The following is a 22,129-nucleotide window of genomic DNA, read 5'->3' as shown; positions in this document are numbered from 1 at the left end:
ACATACTTGTATGCCATCTGTAAATACAAATCAAATTGTTAAATTACGAGCCTAGTTGGTTTAGCCACGGAAAAAGACAGGAACCTTCCCGCTAGCCATGATTGGCTAAGATAATTGATGGGCTGGAGAGATGAGTTCAGATTGGTCTGCCATGTAGCAAGCATCGTCACTCTATGCATAGGTTTACCCTCACTGTATCCACATCCTACCATACCTTTGTCTGTACATTATGCTTTGAATCTATTCTACCGTGCCCAGGAATCCGCTCCTTTTACTCTCTGTTCTGAACGTACTAGACGACCAGTTATTTTAGCCTTTAGCCGTACCCTTATCCTACTCCTCCTCTGTTCCTCTGGTGATGTGGAAGTTAATCCAGGCCCTGCAGTGCCTAGCTCCACTCCCATTCCCCAGGCACTATCATTTGTTGACTTCTGTAACCGTAAAAGCCTTGGTTTCATGCATGTTAACATTAGAAGCCTTCTCCCTAAGTTTGTTTTATTCACTGCCCTAGCACACTCTGTCAACCCGGATGTCCTAGTCCTCCGTGTCTGAATCCTGGCTCAGGAAGACCACCAAAAACCCTGAAATTTCCTTCGCTAACTATAACATTTTCAGACAAGATAGAACTGCCAAAGGGGGCGGTGTTGCAATCTACTGCAGAGATAGCCTGCAGAGTTCTGTCTTACTATCCAGGTCTGTTCCCAAACAATTCGAGCTTCTACTTTTAAAAAGTCACATTTACATGAACAGGTCTCTCACCATTGCCGCTTGCTATAGACCAGCATTGCAGCTTGCTATAGCCCAGCTGTGCCCTGGACACCATATGTGAACTGATTGCCCCCCATCTATCTTCAGAGCTCGTGCTGCTAGGTGACCTAAACTGGGACATGCTTAACACCCCGGCCATCCTACAATCTAAGCTTGATGCCCTCAATCTCTCACAAATTATCAATGAACCCACCAGGTACAACCCCAAATCCGTAAACACGGGTACCCTCATAGATATCATCCTAACCAAGTTGCCCTCCAAATATACCTCTGCTGTTTTCAACCAAGATCTCAGCGATCACTGCCTGCATCCATAACGGGTCTGCAGTCAAACGACCTACTTTCATCACTATCAAAGGCTCCCTAAAACACTTCAGCGAGCAGGCCTTCCTAATCGACCTGGCCCGGGTATCCTGGAAGGATATTGACCTCATCCCGTCAGTAGAGGATGCCTGGTCATTCTTTAAAAGTGCCTTCCTCACCATCTTAAATAAAAATGCCCCTTTCAAAAAACCAGGAACAGATATAGCCATTGGTTCTCTCCAGACCTGTCTGCCCTTGACCAGCACAAAAACATCCTGTGGCGTTCTGCTTTAGCATCGAATAGCCCCCGTGATATGCAACTCTTCAGGGAAGTTAGGAACAAATATACACAGGCAGTTAGGAAAGCTAAGGCTAGCTTTTTCAAACAGAAATTTGCATCCTGTAGCACAAACTCAAAGTTCTGAGACACTGTAAAGTCCATGGAGAATAAGAGCACCTCCTCCCAGCTGCCCACTGCATTGAGGCTAGGAAACACTGTCACCACCGATAAATCGACTATAATTGAGAATTTCAATAAGCATTTTTCTACTGCTGGCCATGCTTTCCACCTGGCTACCCCTACCCCGGTCAACAGCCCTGCACTCCCCACACCAACTCGGCCAAGCCTCCCCATTTCTCCTTCACCCACATCCAGATAGCTGATCTTCTTAAAGAACTGCAAAACCTGGACCCCTACAAATCAGCCGGGCTAGACAATCTGGACCCTCTCTTTTTAAAAATTATCTGCTGAAATTGTTGCAACCCCTATTACTAGCCTGTTCAACCTCTCTTTCGTATCGTCTGAGATTCCCAAAGATTGGAACGCTGCCGCGGTCATCCCCCTCTTCAAAGGGGGAGACACTCTAGACCCAAACTGCTACAGACCTATATCTATCCTACCCTGTCTTTCTAAGGTCTTCGAAAGCCAAGTCAACAAACAGATTACCGACCATTTTGAATCCCACCCGCCCGCCCGTCCAGCATCACTACTCTGGCCAGTTCTGACATAGAATATGTGGACAACTACAAATACCTAGGTGTCTGGCAAGACTGTAAACTCTCCTTCCAAACTCACATTAAGCATCTCAAATCAAAATAAAATCTAGAATCGGCTTCCTATTTCGCAACAAAGCATCCTTTGTTCATGCTGCCAAACAATAACCTCGTAAAACTGACCATCCTACCGATCCTCGACTTCGGCGATGTCATTTATAAAATAGCCTCCAACACTCTACTCAACAAATTGGATGCAGTCTATCACAGTGCCATCCGTTTCGTCACCAAAGCCCCATATATCACCCACCACTGTGACGTGTACGCTCTCGTTGGCTGGCCCTCGCTTCATACTCGTCGCCAAACCCACTGGCTCCAGGTCATCTGCAAGTCTCTACTAGGTAAAGCCCCGCCTTATCTCAGCTCACTGGTAGCCATAGCAGCACCCACCCATAGCACGTGCTTCAGCAGATATATCTCACTGGTCAATTCCTCCTTTCCTGACAGTTCTCTGCTGCCAAAGACTGAAACGAACTGCAAAAATCACTGAAGCTGGAGACCTCACTAGCTTTAAGCTAGATCACTGCATCTGCACATAGCCCATCTGTAAACAGCCCATCCAACTACCTCATCCTCATACTGTATTTAGTTATTTATCTTGCTCCTTTGCACCCCAGTATCTCTATTTGCACATTCATCTTCTGCACATCTACCATTCCAGTGTCTAATTGCTATATTGTAATTACTTCACCACCATGGCCTATTTATTGCCTTACCTCCTTATCTTACCTCATTTGCACTCACTGTGTATACATTTTTCTTTTTTCTAAAGTATTATTTACTGAATGTTTGTTTATTCCATGTGTAACTCTGTGTTGTTGTATGTGTCGAACTGCTGTGCTTTATCTTGGCCAGGTCGCAGTTGTAAATGAGAACTTGTTCTAAACTAGCCTACCTGGTTAAATACAGGGGAAATAAAATAAATAAAATATACTAGACGAACTCAATGCATTTTATGCACTTTTCGACAAAAACAACACTGAGCCGTGCACGAGGGCCCCCGCCGTCCCAGAGGACTGGGTGGTCTCGCTCTCCAAGGCCGACGTGTGTACGTTTTTTAATCTGGTCAACACTCGCAAGGCCTCGGGGCCGGACGGTATTCCAGGGCGCGTTCTCAGAGAAGGCACCTGTTCCCAATAACTCTAAGGCTACCTGCCACAACGACTATCGCCCTGAAGCATTAACATCTGTAGGCATGAAAGGTCTGGTGATGGCACACATCACCTCCATCATCCCAGACACCCACTCCAATTTGCATACCGCCCCAAGAGATCTACATATGATGCTCCCCACTGCCCTCTCCCACCTGGACAAGAGGAATACCTACGTGGGAATGCTGTTCATTGACCATGGCTCGGACACGCCTACTCATTCAAGGGCGTGTAAAGGCTATTTGATCAAGAAGGAGAGTGATGGAGTGCTGCATCAGATGACCTGGCCTCCACAATCACCTGACCTTAACCCAATTGAGATGGTTTGAAATTAGTTGGACCACAGAGTGAAGGAAAAGCAGCCAACAAGTGCTCAGCAAACTCCTCCAAGACTGTTGGAAAAGCATTCCAGGTGAAACTGGTTAGGAGAATGTCAAGAGTGTGCAAAGCTGATATCAAGGCAAAGGGTGGCTATTTTGAAGAATCTCAAATATAAAATATATTTTGATTTGTTTAACACTTTTTTGGTTACTACATGATTCCATATCTGTTATTTCATTGTTTTCATGTCTTCACTATTATTCTACTATGGAGAAAATAGTAAAAATAAAGAAGAAACCTGGAATGAGTAGGTGTGTCCAAACTTTTAGCCAACAACACAGTTAACACAATCACTTGAAACTGAATCTGGAAAAACTGCAAACTAGCTACACTTAGTTTCTTTTCAACTTTTTTAAATGTACATTTCTTTGTATATATCCTGTCTGTCTCATCCCGACTTCCGACCCCTACACATTCATTACTATGGGACAGCTGGAGATCAAATTAGAATACAGAAACAATGTTGCAAATGTCGGAGAGACAGACAGCAATATTTATATAAATCTCCGCTGTTGAAAACTAAATGTTAGTCTAAAAGAAATGTGAGATGTCTAGATGCTTTTTATAGTGGAGATCAAGTTCATAACTTGCCAGGCTGGGCTGATGAGACAGTGGATTGCGCAGTCAGATGGAACAGAGTAATAAGCATTTTAACGTCATAGATTTTGCCAGAGGTAACTTGGGGAGTAGACACCGGTTGGAATGCGTTTTTAACCAATCAGCATTCAGGATTAGATCCAAACATTGTATAAATTATGATTATCACTGCGTTGTTGGGAAAGGTAAGAATGTCACTATACTGTTTTACACCTGTTGTATCCTGTGCACATGGCAAATAAACTTGGAAACTTTAAACTGGCAAAAAGACACAGCTGTGTTGTCTTCTAGTAGACATATCAATACCCCACTTCACTGAGATGAGCTTCAAAACTTCTCAACAAACATCCCTACACCCCACTGCTGCTAACTTGCATAACACGCTTGTAGTCGGGACATTTCGGCCTAATTGCTGAAAGCCATGGGGCTTTTGTTCGAGGAGGAGGAGGAAGGTGGAGGAGGAGGCAGAAAAGCAAAAGGGAGGCCTCCTGACTAACAGCAGAGTGGGCTGAGCTGAGCAGGGCCCGGGAGGAGCAGAGCAGTCAGAGCTGGGAGGAGCGGCTAGGGACATGACATGCTGCAGGACAAGATGCTATCTGCTCTCTCAGCAACCCCATCTCACATGCTAGGCTATATACAGTACATCCTCCACTATTTCTCCCCCATCTAACTGGAGCACACAAAGAAACACTGAAACCGGCAGTGTCTGAAAACGTTACTAGCTGTCAAATAATTATTGCTTTCTCCATCCTTGTTTCCTCAATTCCTCTCAAAGCCCATTGAAAGAGAGGTCCTTGATGCTTATGAGAGAGGAAGCGAGGATTTTACAGCTACATGCACTAGTAATGTAGTAATGTTAGACACAGCAGCCCCAGTCTTCTATCCTTTCTCTCTCTCCACAGCCAAGTGTCCTCTCTCTTTCTCTCTTTTTCTCTCTCTATCCCTGCCAGGAGCTGTCAACTCTCTTTTCCTGTTGTCTGTCTGCTGCCCAATTACAGAGGGTGGCCGGGCACTGTTATCGGCTTGCTACTCCAGGCCTCCCTCTCTTTAGCAGGGTATTAGCCGCACAGTCAGCCAGGCTTAGCTTAGCCTAGCGGCCAGTAATCCTAGACCCCCAGTGAGTCAGTTAAAAACAGGGGCAACGCTTTTTCAAGCAGCCTCGTGCAGGGCCAGTTGAGATCAGTCGCCGGACAGAATCACCACGAACAGAAAATATACATACTTCTTTGTCGCACAGCATCTTCATCATCCGCATTGCCATCGTTATCATAACCAATTGTCATCGATAGTGTTTTCTACAGTGTGGCTAGCTTATGACTCATTTTAAAATGTGTGAGAGACTTTTAGCGATAAATGTTAGTGCTATATGGAATTATCTGTGTGCCTGTGTCCGTGAGTGTGTTTTCTCGATCTTTCATTCTTCTCAAAAACAGCAGGCATCACATGCATTGTGACTGAACCTTCCTTCCATAGCGGTAGATATTCTAGGAACTGCCAGGCCTCTGAGCTAAACCCTCTCTGACTTTAAGGTTCAACTCTCTCTGCTCTAACATGGCAACAAACTGATAATGATCACATACACACAGACAATGAAAAGACTGTTTTGTTTTAGAAAAGAGTGAAAGATACATGACCTCCGACTCTACCCATGTGGTTCAAAGAGACTCTTCAAAGCTACAATAGCACCTCTTATGTGTGTTTGGTTCTAGTCTGCAAGAGCTAGAAGCCTACCAGGCATGGTTCTGAGAACACAACACACAGCATGACGTTATGAGTCTTCTTAGTGTCCACAAGCCAGACAGCCACAGAGAAAACCTCTCTCTCTCTCTCTCTCTCTCTAATGTAGGCCTAGTGCATTCGTTCCATAATCAACAAGATGGTGTCTACTCTGATTCTCTAGAATACATCACATATTTAATGCTTGCTATTGGATGATTAGTAATACTCTCCACTACCACTGGAGGTTAAACACATACTATCAACATGGTAATAATCCTCAGAGGCTAGGTAATGCTGAGTAAAGTAGCATGGTAATTGATTAAGAGAATGACCTGGACATAGCTTTGGAGCATGGCATTGACTGCATGTGTCCCCACTCTCCCTGATCATGGCATTGGTGACCGGTACCTGACGTTGTCGTGCTTCTGGATGTAGATCTTGTGAAACATCATGTCTTCCTGCTTAGCGTTAATATCAGCTTTCATCTCCATGGCAACATGACGGGGAAGCACGGAGAGCAGGAGACGCTCCTGCAGAGATAGAGGAATGAGAGAGAGGGCAAGAGATGGGGAGGAAGGTAGAAAGTAGAGAGAGAGAAGGATGATGAGAGAGAGGAGGGGGAGAGAGAGTGAGGGAAGACACCCAGGGAGAAAGAGAGAAGGAGAGAAAATACCAGAGAGAGAGAGAGAGAGAGAGAGAGAGAGAGAGAGAGCGGGGGGCAGGGGAGAGAATAGAGAGAAAACGGACAAAACGGACAAACCAGAGATTTAGTTGATAGGAGTCATTACACGAGACAGACAGTGAGACAGAAATGGAGAGGTCTTGATTTTGGTCATTCCAACTGGGGAAGACCTGTGTAGTTTAGGACTAGAACAGACGGTTGCTTGCATCTATCTTTCCATCCCTCGATTGCGATGACGCCCACGGCACAGTATCCCTGCCTGCTGAGAGATGTTATCACTGGTTGACAAGTGTGGGCCAGCCCTTGATGCCATCTCCTTGGTTGCGTCCAAAATGGAACCCTATTTCCTATATAGTGCACACATTTTTACCAGGGCTCTGGTCCACATTAGTTCACTATATAGGGAACAGGGTGTATTTTGGGACGAATCTCCTATTCTGTTTACACCACAGCAGCAGGTGTAGGTGGACGGGTGTTACCGAGTGGCTAGGATAGGCCAACAACAACACACAAACCCACTTCTTTAACTTCTTGTCAATTCTAGCGAATTAGCTGTTAGCTAAGAGTTTCTCTATCTCTTTTTAACTATCTCTGTATATCTCTCTGTATCTCTCTCTCTTTATTTAGTAAAATATTTTTTTTTTTTCTTCTCAAAACTGCATTGTTGGTTAATGGCTTGTAAGTAAGCATTTGATGGTAAGGTCTATACCTGGATTCAAGTTCCTCGGCGTACACATCACTGACGATCTGAAAGTGTCCACCCACACAGACAGTGTGGTGAAAAAGGCGCAACAGCGCATCTTCAACCTCAGGAGAATGAAGATATTTGGCTTGGCCCCTAAAACCCTCACAAACTTTTACAGATGCACAATTGAGAGCATCCTATAACCGCCTGGTATGGCAACTGCACCGCCCTCTCCAGAAGGTCTTCTCAACGCATCACCAGGGGAAAACTATCTGCTCTCCAGGATACCTACAGCACCCGATGTCACAGGAAGGCCAAAAAGATCATCAAACACCCAAGCCATGGCCTATTCACCCCACTATCATCCAGAAGGCGAGGTCAGAACAGGTGCATCAAAGCTGGGCTTCAACCCGGTTACGCAACCCTGCACCTTAGAGGCTGCTGCCTTATAGACATAGACTTGGAATCACTGGCCACTTTAATAATAGAACACTAGTCACTTAAATAATGTTTAAATAATATTTACATACTGCTTTACTCATCTCATATGTATATACTGTATTCTATTCTACTGTATTTTTGTCAATGCCACTCTGACATTTCTCGATCTAATTTTATATATTTCTTAATTCCATTATTTTACATTTAGATTTCTGTGTATTGTTGTGAATTGTTAGATACTACTGCACTGTTGGAGCTAGTAACACAAGCATATCACTACACCCGCAATAACATCTGCAAAATATGTGTATGTGACCAATACAATGTGATTTGGTTAAAATCGTAGTACATACATTGCTGCTCTATCGCACGTGCAGTGATAGAGGGGAAAATAAACCGTTTTCGTTGTTTGAAGTAACGTCTTTGTCGTTGTAATATCGCAAACGGACGTGGCAGGTTCACCCCTATGGATTGCAGTTTTACAGGTATTTTTTTTTACAATCGCTAGGACCCATTAGTTAGGTCAATAGTTAGGTCACTTTTTCAAAAAGCTTCACACAGTTCTCCTAACTAACTTTCAGCTTGGCACGGCAGTTAATTTCACATCCAAAATGCACTAAAACTACCAAAACACTTCATACATGTCTCAAGTCAATTCATTCTTCCATAACACTAGCAAAGGTTGTCACCCAACAAGCACACTTTGTCACTCATAAAACAATGACCTAAAAAACACTAACAACAGGTAGCATTACACAATGTTTTCTTTAGTAAAATGTCTTTACAAAACAAGAATGACACCTCTCTACTGTTTAGAATTCACTGCAGTATATGTTACAGGAATGAATCAGACATGATGCAATATGCTTCAATGGTTTATGTCATATTTTGGCATTGAGTGATTCCAAAATACAAGAATTTGTATATACACCATCTACTGATACAGATACAGTAGCAATACTAATCAACCCTGTCTTCTGCATTTGGCCACAGGTTCTCATTCACATTACATCTTATGTCATCTTGGGCAACACACCTAGGAAAGAATCTTTAGGCATGCCTGGTCCATCCCTGGCAAGCTTCTGCAGATATGTCCAGGCATCCAGCATTCATTGCGACATTTGATCATGTGGTCATAAACCTTCCACCTCCATGAGGTTAAATAATTCCTCTATGGGGTTGAGGAAAGGAGAGTAAGGTGGGGGGAAAAGTGACACCATCCTGGGATGGGCTGCAAACCACTCTGACTGCATGGGAGCGGTGAAATGTCACACTGTCCCATACAATCACAAACGTTGGCCGATTTCGCCTCACTGCAACCCTTTCCTCACCTGGCACAACCCTTCCACAGAGGTCATCCAGTAATGAAATGAGATGCTCGGTGTTGTATGGCCCAATTAGTGGTTTGTGTAACAGCAATCCATCAGAGGATATTGCTGAACACATTGTGATGTTGTCCCCTCTGTTCCAGGACATCCACTGAGTGAGAAAATAATTCATGACATTTGAAAGATGTAGTCATTGAATGCATTTTGTGCCAAAGCAATGAAAAATGATCCACAGTTTAGCCCACATAGACTGCTGTTGTGCTCACTGTGTGAAGACTTTCCAAGAAGTAACCTAAGTATTTACAAATGGGTCCTAGTGATTGTAAAAATAAACTGCAATCTTAGACTTCATAAACTCAGCAAAAAAAGAAACGTCCTTTCCTTATCCAAGTCTGAAGGTTGGCTGTGAATGCTTGAATGGTTTCCGGAGAACATGCTATGCCGTTTAAAGGAGTACAAAATAGACAGTCCGTTAAGAGACAGGCTGTCAATGAACTGATCCAAGTTTGACCTCACAACTACTATTAAACAAAAAAGGAAACGTCCTCTCACTGTCAACTGCATTTATTTTCAGCAAACTTGACATGTGTAAATATTTGTTTGAACATAACAAGATTCAACAACTGAGACATAAACTGAAAAAGTTTCACAGACATGTGACAAACAGAAATGGAATAATGTGTCCCTATCACGCCCTGACCTTAGAGATCCTATAAATTCTCTATTTGATGGTCAGGGTGTGACTAGGGTGGGAAATCTATGTTTATATTTCTTTGTTGGCCGAGTATGGTTCCCAATCAGAGGCAGCTGTCTATCGTTGTCTCTGATTGGGGATCATACTTAGGCAGCCCTTTTTCCCACCTTCAGTTGTGGGATCTTGTCTTTTTGTGTTGCATGTGTTTGCACTCCTAAAAAATTAAAAGAAAATGTACGCCTACCACGCTGGGACGTTTCTTTTTTGCTGAGTTTAGAAGCAGACATCATTACAGGTGATCTGAACCTATGAACCTCCTGCTCTCTATGACCTCCTGTCTCCTATTAGGTCCTTCAGAGTCATGTGACAGTGTAAGTGTCATGCGTGTGAGTGTAGTGTGTCAGAAAACACTATATCAAAGTATCTGCTGCAACTAAACCAACTATACCAATCTTTATCACTTACCATAATATCAACTAATTACTATAATTTCAAGTAATACTGTATAATTAAGTATGAATACATACATTAAATGTATTTATAAAGCCATAACTATGCCAAGTCCTCCACAGTCCCATGACAGGCCTTACCTGCTGCTGGTTCTCCCTCTGTGAGTGGAGGCGAGCCTGGATGCACTCCCTGGTCTCCTGGAAGGCTTGTCTCTGGGAGCCCTCGGCTGGGTAGTGGGTACACACGCCCACGATGTTAGAACAGGAGAAGATCAGGACGTTGGACACTATCTGGAGAGGGAGGGAGACAGGGGGAAAGGAGAGGGAGAGAAAAGAAGATAGAGAAAAGAGAGGAAGAAATAGGAAGAGAAAGAAGAGAGTTTTAAATAAATGTAATATAGAATGCTTACAGTAGCATATTTCAATCCCCTCCGCGACTAATTCCTGTGTGAGATTTGATGTACAAGCTAATATTATCCCCCGTCACCACATTTTGAGTATTCCATTCCCATAAATGGTAGTTGTGTCTACTGTCCAAATGACTTAAATCGTACAGGGACCAAAATAAGCCAAGACATAGATGGGGGGAGGGAGACCAAAATAAGCCAAGACATAGATATGGGGGGGAGAGCAGTCCAGTTGATTTTTTACAGCCCTGGCCTGCTTCAGCAGTATTCTTCCTACAGTCTTCCTACTTGTTGAGTAGAGTGAGGAGCCTTTAGTGTCCCTGGTCCCCTCTGTTCTGGCATCTCAACTCCCTCAACACTGTCTGACTGTGTCTGCGTCCTAAATGGTACATAGTGCACTATTTTTGACAAGACCTCTATCGAGCCATGCCAAAAGTAGTGCACTAAATAGGGAATAGGGTGCCATTTGTGACAAAGCTTGTCTGTCTGTATCAGGGGCACCAGGACACACACACCATGGTTCATAACATCCGTCTGTCTGTCTGTCTCAGCCGCTCTGAACTGTACTCCTGCACACATATCTCCAGCCAAAATATCTCACACTGCACACTGAGGACAGGAAGGCAGGCGAGCCTGTGTGTGTGTGTGTGTGTGTGTGTGTGTGTGTGTGTGTGTGTGTGTGTGTGTGTGTGTGAAAAATGGGTCTGTTAGAAAGGGAGAGTATTGACACTAATTTGACAGTGCTGTTAGGGTAATGTCTGGTAATGTCTCACTGACAGGGCCAATCAGTAGTGATTACAGGCCATCTGTACAAACAGAAGTAGTGATTGATTGAGCATGTCTGGAGTGCCAGTTGAGTGGAGTGGCACCTTTTTTATATTATTATATTGGTTTTATTGCCACAGGCAAGCACAAGTAAGACAACAAATAGTAGGTGGCTATTTCAAACCAACATAACACCAGGCACCAGAAGGCTGTATCTGAACTACCTTCAGTCAGCAGAGATGAAAGAAGCACACTGTTGTCCTGAGACTGGCAGCCATAGGCTATAGCCATCCCTTTCACAGAAACCACACATGGACTGAATCAGAGAATCAGCAGCTGACTCCTACTCACACTGATGGCATGTCCAATGATGAAAAAACAACATGTCTTTATAGAGTCAATATTCTATTAGTGAGATCTCTCTTGAGGCTTAAGAGAAAAGGAAGGGAGGAGATAGAGGGATAGGAGGTTGTGATGAAGCTTAAAGTAGAACAAAACGACTGAAAGGAAAAGAGAGAGAGAGTAAGCACTGATGGAGAAAGAAAAAGAAAATACACAAAGAGAGAGAAATAGAGATGAGGAGATGGGAGACAAGAGAATATGAGAATCTAAATTGCTTACTCCTTGCCTCTTCTCTCCTTCTCAAAACCCATTGGATGAGAAAGCCAGAGGTCCCTCCCCTCTGACTTTCTCCTCCAATGGGTTTCGAGGAGGTGAGGAGAGAGGACGTGAGGAGTATGCAATTGAGATCATCCCACAGAGACCGAGAAGAGGTTGAGGTGTTTTTCTACTCTAAACAGGAAGGTGTATTAAAAGCCTTGTGGAGCTGCATTGACCCCTGACCATTATATAACTACATAATGACAGTCTACAGGTCAGGGCCTCCTGGGTGGAGCAGTGGTTAAGGGCGCTGTACTGCAGCGCCAGCTGTGCCACCAGAGACTCTGGGTTCGCCCCCAGGCTCTGTTGTAACTGGCCGCGACCGGGAGGTCCGTGGGGCGACGCGCAGTTGTCTGGGTTAGGCCGGTAGGGAAATCCTTGTCTCATCGTGCACCAGTGACTCCTGTGGCGGGCTGGATGCACTGTGCGCTAACCAAGGTTGCCAAGTGCATGGTGTTTCCTCTGACACATTGGTGCAGCTTGGATGGCGCTGTGTTAAGAAGCAGTGCGGCTTGGTTGGGTTGTGTATTGGAGGACGCATGACTTTCAACCTTCGTCTCTCCCGAGCCCATATGGGAGTTGTAGCGATGAGACAAGATAGTAGCTACTAAATAATTGGATACCATGAAAAAGGGGTAAAAAAAAATAATAATTTACTTTAAAAAAAGACGGTCAACTGGATGAACCCCACATGTCCCACATGAGACGCAGTAGGAAGTATACTGTACACTTCCTCAAAATAGAATATAAGTCAAGAAATCTATAATACAATTTTTTATATTTTGTTTAGCGGGATACAATTGGTTGTGGGATACAATTGGTTGTCTTGTCCCATGGCTGCAACTCCCGTACGGACTCGGCATGGTGGAGGTTACCAGCTCTGGGCAGCAGATAGGGATGGTCATGTGGATGTTGCACAGGGAAAAAAGGGCCTTGTGATAGCCATTCCCTACTACTGAGCTATCTAAGTGAGCCTAATAAAGTAGTAGTTGTATTAGTAGAAGGCCAGTAGCATCAGTAGGGCAGCTGCTAAAGCCAGTGCAGACTGAGGCCAGGCTGAGGGATTTGCATCCCCCCTCCAGCCCCACTGCACTACCATGGAAACAACAGAGCATCAGAGAAGGCTTCCAGCTGGTCAATGCAAATATTACCAAACAACAATCCTGCTCTATTTATACTCCCTTACCTGGCCTTGTCCGACCATATTAGGAAGGACTACAAAGGATGACCAAAGTCACTTCACTTCCCGGACTCTGGACTTTTTAACCTGTTCAGTGGAATCAGGCAGTGATCCCCCCCTCCCCCCCGAGAAGAAACGTACCTCCCAAATCAAATAGAAGAAAAGGCGGGAGGGGCTCGATGAGGTCTCTGACCTGTTGATGTTCTGCTGATGTCCTGAATGTCTGTCAAAAGTACAGAATGCACTAAAATGTCTGAGCTTCTTGATGTCACTGAGCACAGCAATACCTTCTTTAAGAGAGCCTAGCTTTCTCTCTCCCTCCTCGAGGACAGACACATCAACAAACCTTGCAATCCAGTAAAAACCCCACTCCCAAGTACTTAAAGTCAACGGTCCCAGTCCTATTACCATGAGTCTACAGGGAGAGTAGTGGAGCATGTTGCAGGTGGATGTAATACTGCCTGCCTGTAATCCAAACAAGTACACAGATGAGGCCCCTGAACAGCCCACCCTTGACAACAAACCCTGTTTACCTAATGGATCTATATCTCCCCAGATGCATTATATTATTCCTCCCTGTATATGGTGTGTGTGTGTGTGTGTGTGCGTGTGTGTGTGTGTGTGTGTGTGTGTGTGTGTGTGTGTGTGTGTGTGTGTGTGTGTGCAAGCCTGCACACGTGTGTATGGCGTGCACGTGTGTGTGTGTGTGTGTGTGCAGTACATCCAGAGCAGAGCAGAGTGAACACGGGAGAGGTCAAGCCCTGCATGTTGTGGTACTGTTTCTTTCTAGTTAATGCATGTATCCTGCAGCACTCATCAACACCACAGAAAAATCTCACATTACTTAGAATAACTACAACCAGGACCTCCCGAGTGGCGCAGTGGTTTAAGGAACTGCATCACAGCCAGCCAAGACTGGTAGACCCATGAGTCGGCGCACAATTGTCCCAGAGTCGTCCAGGTTAGGGGAGGGTTTGGCCGGTCGGGATGTCCTTGTCCCATCGCGCTCTAGCGACTCCTGTGGCGTATGTACACTGACAAGGTCGCCAGTTGTACGGTGTTTCCTCCAACACATTGGTGCGGCTGGCTTCCGGGTTAAGCGAGCAGTGTGTCAAGAGGCAGTGCGGCTTAGCAGGGTCGTGTTTCGGGGGACGAATGGCTCTCGACCTTCGCCTCTCCCGAGTCCGTACAAGAGTTGCAGCGATGGGACAAGACTGTAACTACCAATCGGATATCACAAAATTGTAACCACAACCAAGCATAAGAAAAGGAATAGATATGGCTCTGGAAGAAGAAATGTCAACACACCTGGGCTAGTTTTTAATTTGCTCAGTAAAGAACTGTTGCTGTCAGAACTGTCGATGACATCAGAATATGTTTTCCTTTTGTTCGAATAAGTCCAGGACAATTCCTAATAGCCTATGTGGCAGCACTTTAAATATACTTTAAACCATGTTTATAAGTAGATTATCAACTATAAATCATGAGTTTATAGATAGCTTATAAACCTTTAATAAACGATTTGTTGAAATAACAGTCATGTCCTCTCCAACATCATGTCTGGTTCTGTTAACCATTTGTACTGTTAAAATGTCTAATCAATATGGTCTTCAGGCTATTATAAATCACTATAGTCTTCAGGCTATTTTTAGTCAAAAACAAATATGGTAATACAAATCCTACTGACCCATTTCTGTATTCAACCTCTATGATAATGGAGTGTGTCAGTGTAAACTCAAACACAAAGACCCTGTTGCATTTTTCTGTAGTCGTGTTTCTGTTTACCAAGCCACGCTAATTGAGTCCTGTGCTGTGTTACGCATTTCTTGCGTCGGTTGTAACCAGGGAACGAGCGGAGCACTAGATCACCTGCGTACCTTTCTAGGTGCGACATTATAAAACCCTGTAGAGCAAGATGGTACTGGTGTCAATATTTACCTACCCATCATCCAGAGAGAGAGAGAGAGAGAGAGAGAGAGTCTCACAGACGCTTCTCTGCTGAGAAGACAACTCAATATCAAGCGTACCACCAGGATCCAGCCAGGGCCTCTGAGCCAGGGCCTCTGAGCCAGGGCCTCTGAGCCAGGGCCTCTGAGCCAGGCCCTCTGAGCCAGGTGAGCCAGGCCCTCTGAGCCAGGTGAGCCAGGGCCTCTGAGCCAGGTGAGCCAGGGCCTCTGAGCCAGGTGAGCCAGGGCCTCTGAGCCAGGTGAGCCAGGGCCTCTGAGGAACTGTAATCATACTCATCAGCCATGTCTGATATGATGGCAAGATTCCCTAGTGCATATCGCTGCTGACAGCTTTATTTGGTGTGTTGAGTTTGAGAAAATGGCCTTTTTAAAATTTCCTTTGTCACTGGGGCATTGAAAACGTAGTGTGTTTCACCGACTGCTAGATTGTAGATGGCTTATAATAAGCAGATGACAAACTGCTGTAACTCTGCATTCTCAAGTAGATGAAAAGTAGCAAATTTATGTTATAATTTCATGTTTAATTATGACCTCCACCCCCTTTAAAATGGCCCTATTGAAACCAAGACTTAAAAATAACTGATATTAGTTCAAGACGGAGGGAATGTTGGAACATAACTAATGAAATTACAGTTTGCTAAAATGTACGCTTAATCCAGTTTAAACTACTGTATAGAATTTATTACAGCACAACGGCAGAGTCATGTCTTAAGTGTAAAACTAACAATGACTCAATAATCCATGCCTTCTTGGAACAGTCAACAAGTTATGGGTGGAGCTAGAAAGTTGGCTGTCAGAAGTATTACAATGTAAATGTACTTTTAATTAATCTGACTGCATATTTGAAGACATGGCATATGAGGATGCAGTGAGATACCCGATTGGTTGGAAGATACTTTTCTTGTCAATCAAAAACGTATATTTCAAAACTGGAAATCAACCCATGCTCCATTGTTAGCACAATGGAAAGGTCAAATGCTTTATTATCTAAATGTTGAAAGTGCCTGGGCGACGGAGAGAAACAAAATGGTGCAGTTTGAGGTCATGTGGTGGAGAGTGATGAGGGTGCTGGAGATGGGGGGTGTGAACAGGTGGGTCTGGGCAGGTGTGATGTAGTTGATGTTTGTGTGATATTGTCGTTTGTATGTGTATGTTTTGTATTGTTTAAAAAAAATCACACACAATAAAAAAATCACACACAATAAAAAAATCACACAAAAACATTTTAGAATAATAATAATTTTGAATGGCCCCGTTTACAGGACAGTCAGGGCCCCGTTTACAGGACAGTCAGGGCCCCGTTTACAGGACAGTCAGGGCCCCGTTTACAGGACAGTCAGGGCCCCGTTTACAGGACAGTCATCAGGTTGAGAATGTATAGCGGAGAATGGTTTGATATGGTCTAAATGTGAATCCCTATATAGAATGGGTGAAGTCAACACAATGAAGTGCATTGTGTGCTAAAATAAATGCAAGTCATGTGCCGGCCAGGCTGCTTGCTGCTTATTGTGAGCAGCATCACACGGCACTGTGAGGTGCCACATGTTACGGTTCCATAACGTCCTATAACGCTCTCATGTGCAAGGCAAATGTGCTGCCATGTGTTGGTCAAGATACATGTAATTTGAAAAGAAATAGAAAACGTGCAGGAATTTGACATTTTTCATTTACCAAAAGCCCCATCAAATGTCCCATTGAAACGTCTGATTCAGTCCATGTGATGATAAGCTGGAAGGCTCCAAGAATCCAAAAGTTTCACTTTGTGTGATGGGGAGGAACAGTATTCAGCTGGCGATTACTTAGAATTACTGGGCCATAATCTTGTTGTTCCAAACTGACTCTGAGAGTGAAGAATATCTCCAGAACATTTTACCCACCTGGGAATGGATGATGATACAGAACATAATGACATTGATCTTCTTCAGGCTGACAGTAGCTAAGTGCATCTCCAAAGTAGTGCCAGACATAATGGTGTGTCACAGTGAAAAGAGAAGGTGGGCATTCTCTATGATGTGATGTTTTAATGGGGGAAAAAAGGCTTTTTTCAAAATGCGACACAAGTTTGACCTGTACTACATTAGCCAGCGCAGTAAATTCAACGAGTGTAAATGAATTCCCTTGAATAGATTAGCACTGCAATACTTCAGACCGAGGCAAAATGAGTCAATTTCTTTATAAAACGCACGCACACACAGACACATACTACAAAGCACTTCTGTTCCTGGTTATATCAGTATCCTAACTTGTATCTTTCCTCCATGAACTTCTTCGTAATCAGAGCTATATCTTGTGCTCCCATTTCAACAAACGCTTGCTTCTTCATGTGATCCGTTATGAAATCAACGACGAGACAACAGCAATGTAGGCCTGAAGGTCAGGATCCAATCAATAACAGACTTCCTGAATAAGTGTGTTTGATTATCACAGCAGTGACATCCAGACAGAGGAAGGAAGTTAACACTTGCAGGCCCATTGGGTGACCCATTCAGTTCTGAAAGGGAACCAGGTTTTGCAGTCATGCAGAGCACGCAACCACACTGACAATTTCTATACCAAGTGTCAACTCCCTCCATCTGGAACATGTAAATCAAAGGTATTTCTGAAAGAGCTATTTAAAAGTTCACTATCTGCAATTGATTGAATCCTGGCCAGAGGATTGGGGGCTAAGGGGATTACAATATCAATGTAATACTTTACTGTAGTACTAAACAGTCTTGTGTGCCAAACTGTTGCTTAGCTTTTAAATGGAGCTGTTCTCCTATGGGTACTGAATGCTCATTTTAAATGCTCTTGCCATGCGACACAGGAGACGGCAGCTGAGCCCGTTGAGTCATAAATGTTGAATTCTGACTCACACCTTTGAAGTAGAAAGGTTGGTGTGCCCATCACCACCAACCACGGAACAGAAGAAAAAGCATTTTACATTTTTCATCTCCCTCCCCACTTCAAAAAAGAAGAGAAGAGAGACTCAAAGCCATTCCAAATATAGCCCCCTTTGCAAACACCAGCCACATGGGGCACAGTGGGCTCTGGAGTGCTTTGATGTCAACAGCTAGCACTCAAATCAAATTTCCTCCCATACATTGGAACCCTAACAATAAACACATGTAGTTGTTAATAGAAGGCAGATACTGTATGTTCCCTATGAAATAATACCGTCACCAAAAGAAAAGAAAGGCAACACCTTGGTAGAATTCCCTTTGGTCATCATGATCAGTATCAAAAACCCAGGATGGGGAATGAGGATTCCATCATGCAACCCGTAAGTCTTCAGATACATCACACTGATAGGAGGACAGTTTTGCAAACATACAGTAAGTAGGTGAAGCCTACCAACACACACTGGATGTCCCATTGTCTACTGGTCTGGTATTACAAAATTATATGTGAGAAACATCTCCCTTGTCTCCCAGGATGACTCAAATATGTTCCACCCTGTACCTCAGAAGAACACAGCTCATAGTACTGTAGTAATAATGTACTGGTCACAGACACAGTGTATCCACTTGACATGAATGATGTGTTTGGTTATGGTTACAGACCACCAGGGCCTATCAGTGGAGATTTGAGCAGCTAGGAACCTGATCTCTCCAGAAAGCTCTGTCTGAGCAGATGAGCAGAGTGACATGACAGGCCTGGGGGTGGGGGATGTGTCCCAAGGGCATCCAGTCAATAGGCAGGGGTGACATATGGCTCTGTCCCCTGCCTCAGAGATCTCCAACAGGCTGCATGAAAATAGAGTAGTTTAGTCTCAGCAGGAAACACCAAGGTAAACACCTTGAGAAGAGGACAAGCTAAGTGCTAAATGCCTCCTTCCTCACCGGAACCTGGAAGACAAGCCAAAATGCATCTGACACTTTGGTTTTCAGGTAGGTCAATAATCAATCCAATTATTTACATGTTTAGAAGTCATATCATGTCAAATTTAATGATTCAAGTCATAACCTTTGTCTTCAGCCACTGGTTCAGTACATGGGCAGACCATGTCTCAGCGGGTACGCAAAAATGTCTACAGGTTTAAGATGCAAAGATCAGAGGAATCAAGAAGTTTCAACTGGGCACTTCCAAGGTTGGATTAAACAAGCCGGAATTGTATATTTTCTGTCCCAACACAAATCGCCTTAATTACCTCCTACCTTCAGCATCTCTCCCTCTGCTCTGTTCTTCCCATCTCTCCATCGTTAACCCTTCCCCCTCTCAGGCTCGCTCCACTAGAAGTAAATCAGCCATGACCGATGCTGGATCTCATATGGAATCAGTCCTCACCCAGGGCCTATACCTCTCCTCTAGTCTGGCAGCTCTGAATATGAGGCCCAATCTCCATATATGAATCTCACCATCCGGGCCTGCATTCACAAAGAGTCTTAGAGAAGGAGTGCTGATCTAGCATCAGTTTAAAGAGCGACAGGCTTTAAAAAGCAATAGATCTCTTTAAAAACGGCCTATGTGGCATCGATAGGAGTCAGAAACAGTTATTGCAGTGTCAAAATGTACTACAAAGTGTAAATAGGATGATTTTGGTCATAAAGTCAGTCTAGTCTAAAACGGAGTTTGGAACACAAGGGTTTTGACTTTATGATGTCCATTTGCCCACTAACATGGGGTAAACAGCTGTGGTGATTGCTCACCATCCAATACCATAGACAGTGTGAAGACCTGCTCAGCACCAAACATCTTAGTTTGATGTAAAATTGCGCAACTAAAACATCCTCGGCAAAAATGTCAAAATGAATTAAAGATTTCTTGAGTTATCTTACATTTATTCTGGGGATTTTGAGGAAGTGAAATACAGTAGGCTTCCACGTCTACGGTGTCTCTTGGGGAACAAATATCATTAACCAAACGGGAAACACACCTCCAAGACTGAAATTTCTAAAGAGCAACAGAAAAACACACGTACCAATCAGTGTTCAGTGGTTCTTTAAACTTTTAGATCATAATGACTAAGATTATATGGAAAGAGGGGAACCTGATCCTGGATCAGCAATCCGACTCTGAGACTCTTTGTGAATACAAGCCCAGTACCGATCTCACCAACAGGACTGATCTCAGGCCAGTCCAGGATCAACCTGCAGCCACACAAATAAACCCTTTACAGTCATCCATCTGTGATGTCATACCTGGCTGGTACTCCAACCTAATGCCACAATGTGTCCAGACTGCCACTGGCTACCTCCAAACCATTATCTACAAATCAAAAGGCCAAACAAACCAAACGTCAAATATACAACTAGCGATGGTTATGCCGTCATTGTAAATAAGGCTGTCATAACTGACTTGCCTGGTTTAATAAAAGGTTCAATAAAATCTAAATAATAGATGACCAGGATGGGAGAGAAATCAAATCACTGTGTTGCTTGGAGACACCATCCCCAAATACTGACAGTGGACATCTAGGGGTTGGCTAATGAATGTCACCGGCCTTGTAGTAATTAGTCTATTCAAATGAGCCATCATCTCTCTGCGTGTAGTGGGCGTTTATCACTTTACACTTTTGGAAGGCTTTTCTTCAACCTATTTCAACATATGGAACAATTCAGTGCAATTGTGTCACTAGGGCTAAGACAGTGTTTTTTTGTGTGTGTGTAATTTCATAGTATACGTCAACACAGTGGCCTTCAAGGTGAGTTCTGCCTGGGTCAAGCATATTTTTTTTTAAAACAAGAGTGATGGATCGTTCCAACTCACACCGAGGTAACAGGTCACAGTAAACAAAATATTCTTCACAGGGAAAATTCGCAGTGACTGAAAATGTGAGATGAGGACACACCAGCCTCAACAACTGAGCTCATTGGAGGCCAGACCCCTGTTTAAATAAAACGTTTGTAAAAGCTCCCAAGCCGATCGCCTCCTCTCACTCACTTACAGACAAATAGTTAAAGGGTGACTGCACTTTCTGATTTGGCCTCGTAGTAGATTTGGTTACTTAAGAAATGATAGCGGCCATCACTGAATTCAAACGTGAGTTGGTTTCGGGTGTGGTTTGATGTGAGTGTCTCTTGTGTGTGTTCACAGGTGGGAAGAGTTAGCCAGACTTTTCACCAATTAGCTTCAGCTGGATGTTGTCCAACCTTGTCAAAATTGGTTTGACTTTGGATAGCCTATCTCTGGGGCTATTTAGGGACCATCAATAAATTACACAATGTAAGTGAGACAATATTTTCATGTTGCACACCTTTTAGTTCTCATTAAATGCTTTCATATGAATTTCTACAATTTATAGTTGTTTTGACGTTTTTAAGTCATTGAAATGTGGAGTTATTGGAATGTTAACATATTGTCCCATGTACAGAACATTGTGTAATTTACTAACCATCCCCAAAGTTTACCACGGGCATTACGATTGGGTCGCGAGCAGCTGCACTCCAAATTGATGATTACTTGCGTGCTGCCAGCTGTGGGTATGTGGGCTGGATTGAAATAAACCCAACCTTAATTTACATTGTGATGCAGTCATTACCACAAGTCTCACAAAACTCTGTTGTGGAGGAGACTGACTTTATGACAAACATTTTTCTATTTACACTTGTAGTCAATTTTGACAGTAGAGTAAATGTTTCGGACTCATATCGATGCCTCATAGGCTGTTTTCTAAATGAGAAGTTGTTTTTTAGAGGCAGTTGCTCTTTAATAATAATGCATGAGGGGGTGTGGTATATGGCCAATATACTGTACTACAGGCCACGAAGCAAAGCAGTGTCTGGATACAACCCTTAGCCGTGGTATATTGGCCATATACCACACCCCCTCGTACCTTATTGCTATTATAAACTGGTAACCAACGTAATAAGAACAGTAAAAAGTACTTTTTTTGTAATACCCGTGAAATGCTGTTTCAGCCAATCAGCATCCAGGACCCAAACGATGCGGTTTATAATCTTCGTGAGAGCTCTCAGAAA

At 43.7% G+C, this 22,129-nt stretch overlaps 1 protein-coding gene across 2 annotated transcripts in view; it reads right to left on the bottom strand.

Annotated features, from left to right (window-relative positions):
• The window catches only part of adcy5 (adenylate cyclase 5), a 135,467-nt gene that overhangs the window by 55,088 nt on the left and 58,250 nt on the right, over window positions 1-22,129 (bottom strand). For both annotated transcript variants that reach the window (XM_021597450.2, XM_021597451.2), the window contains exons 2-3: window positions 10,393-10,542; window positions 6,381-6,502 (exon numbers count right to left, since the gene is read on the bottom strand). In XM_021597450.2, coding sequence (XP_021453125.2) covers window positions 6,381-6,502; window positions 10,393-10,542 — 272 coding nt within the window. The remainder of the gene's footprint in view (window positions 1-6,380; window positions 6,503-10,392; window positions 10,543-22,129) is intronic.

This window comes from Oncorhynchus mykiss, chromosome 3 (assembly GCF_013265735.2).
Source record: "Oncorhynchus mykiss isolate Arlee chromosome 3, USDA_OmykA_1.1, whole genome shotgun sequence".
In the NCBI taxonomy this organism is placed as follows: domain Eukaryota; kingdom Metazoa; phylum Chordata; class Actinopteri; order Salmoniformes; family Salmonidae; genus Oncorhynchus; species Oncorhynchus mykiss.
Note: the sequence above shows the minus strand (reverse complement) of the source record. Positions and strands in the feature narration are given on the sequence as shown.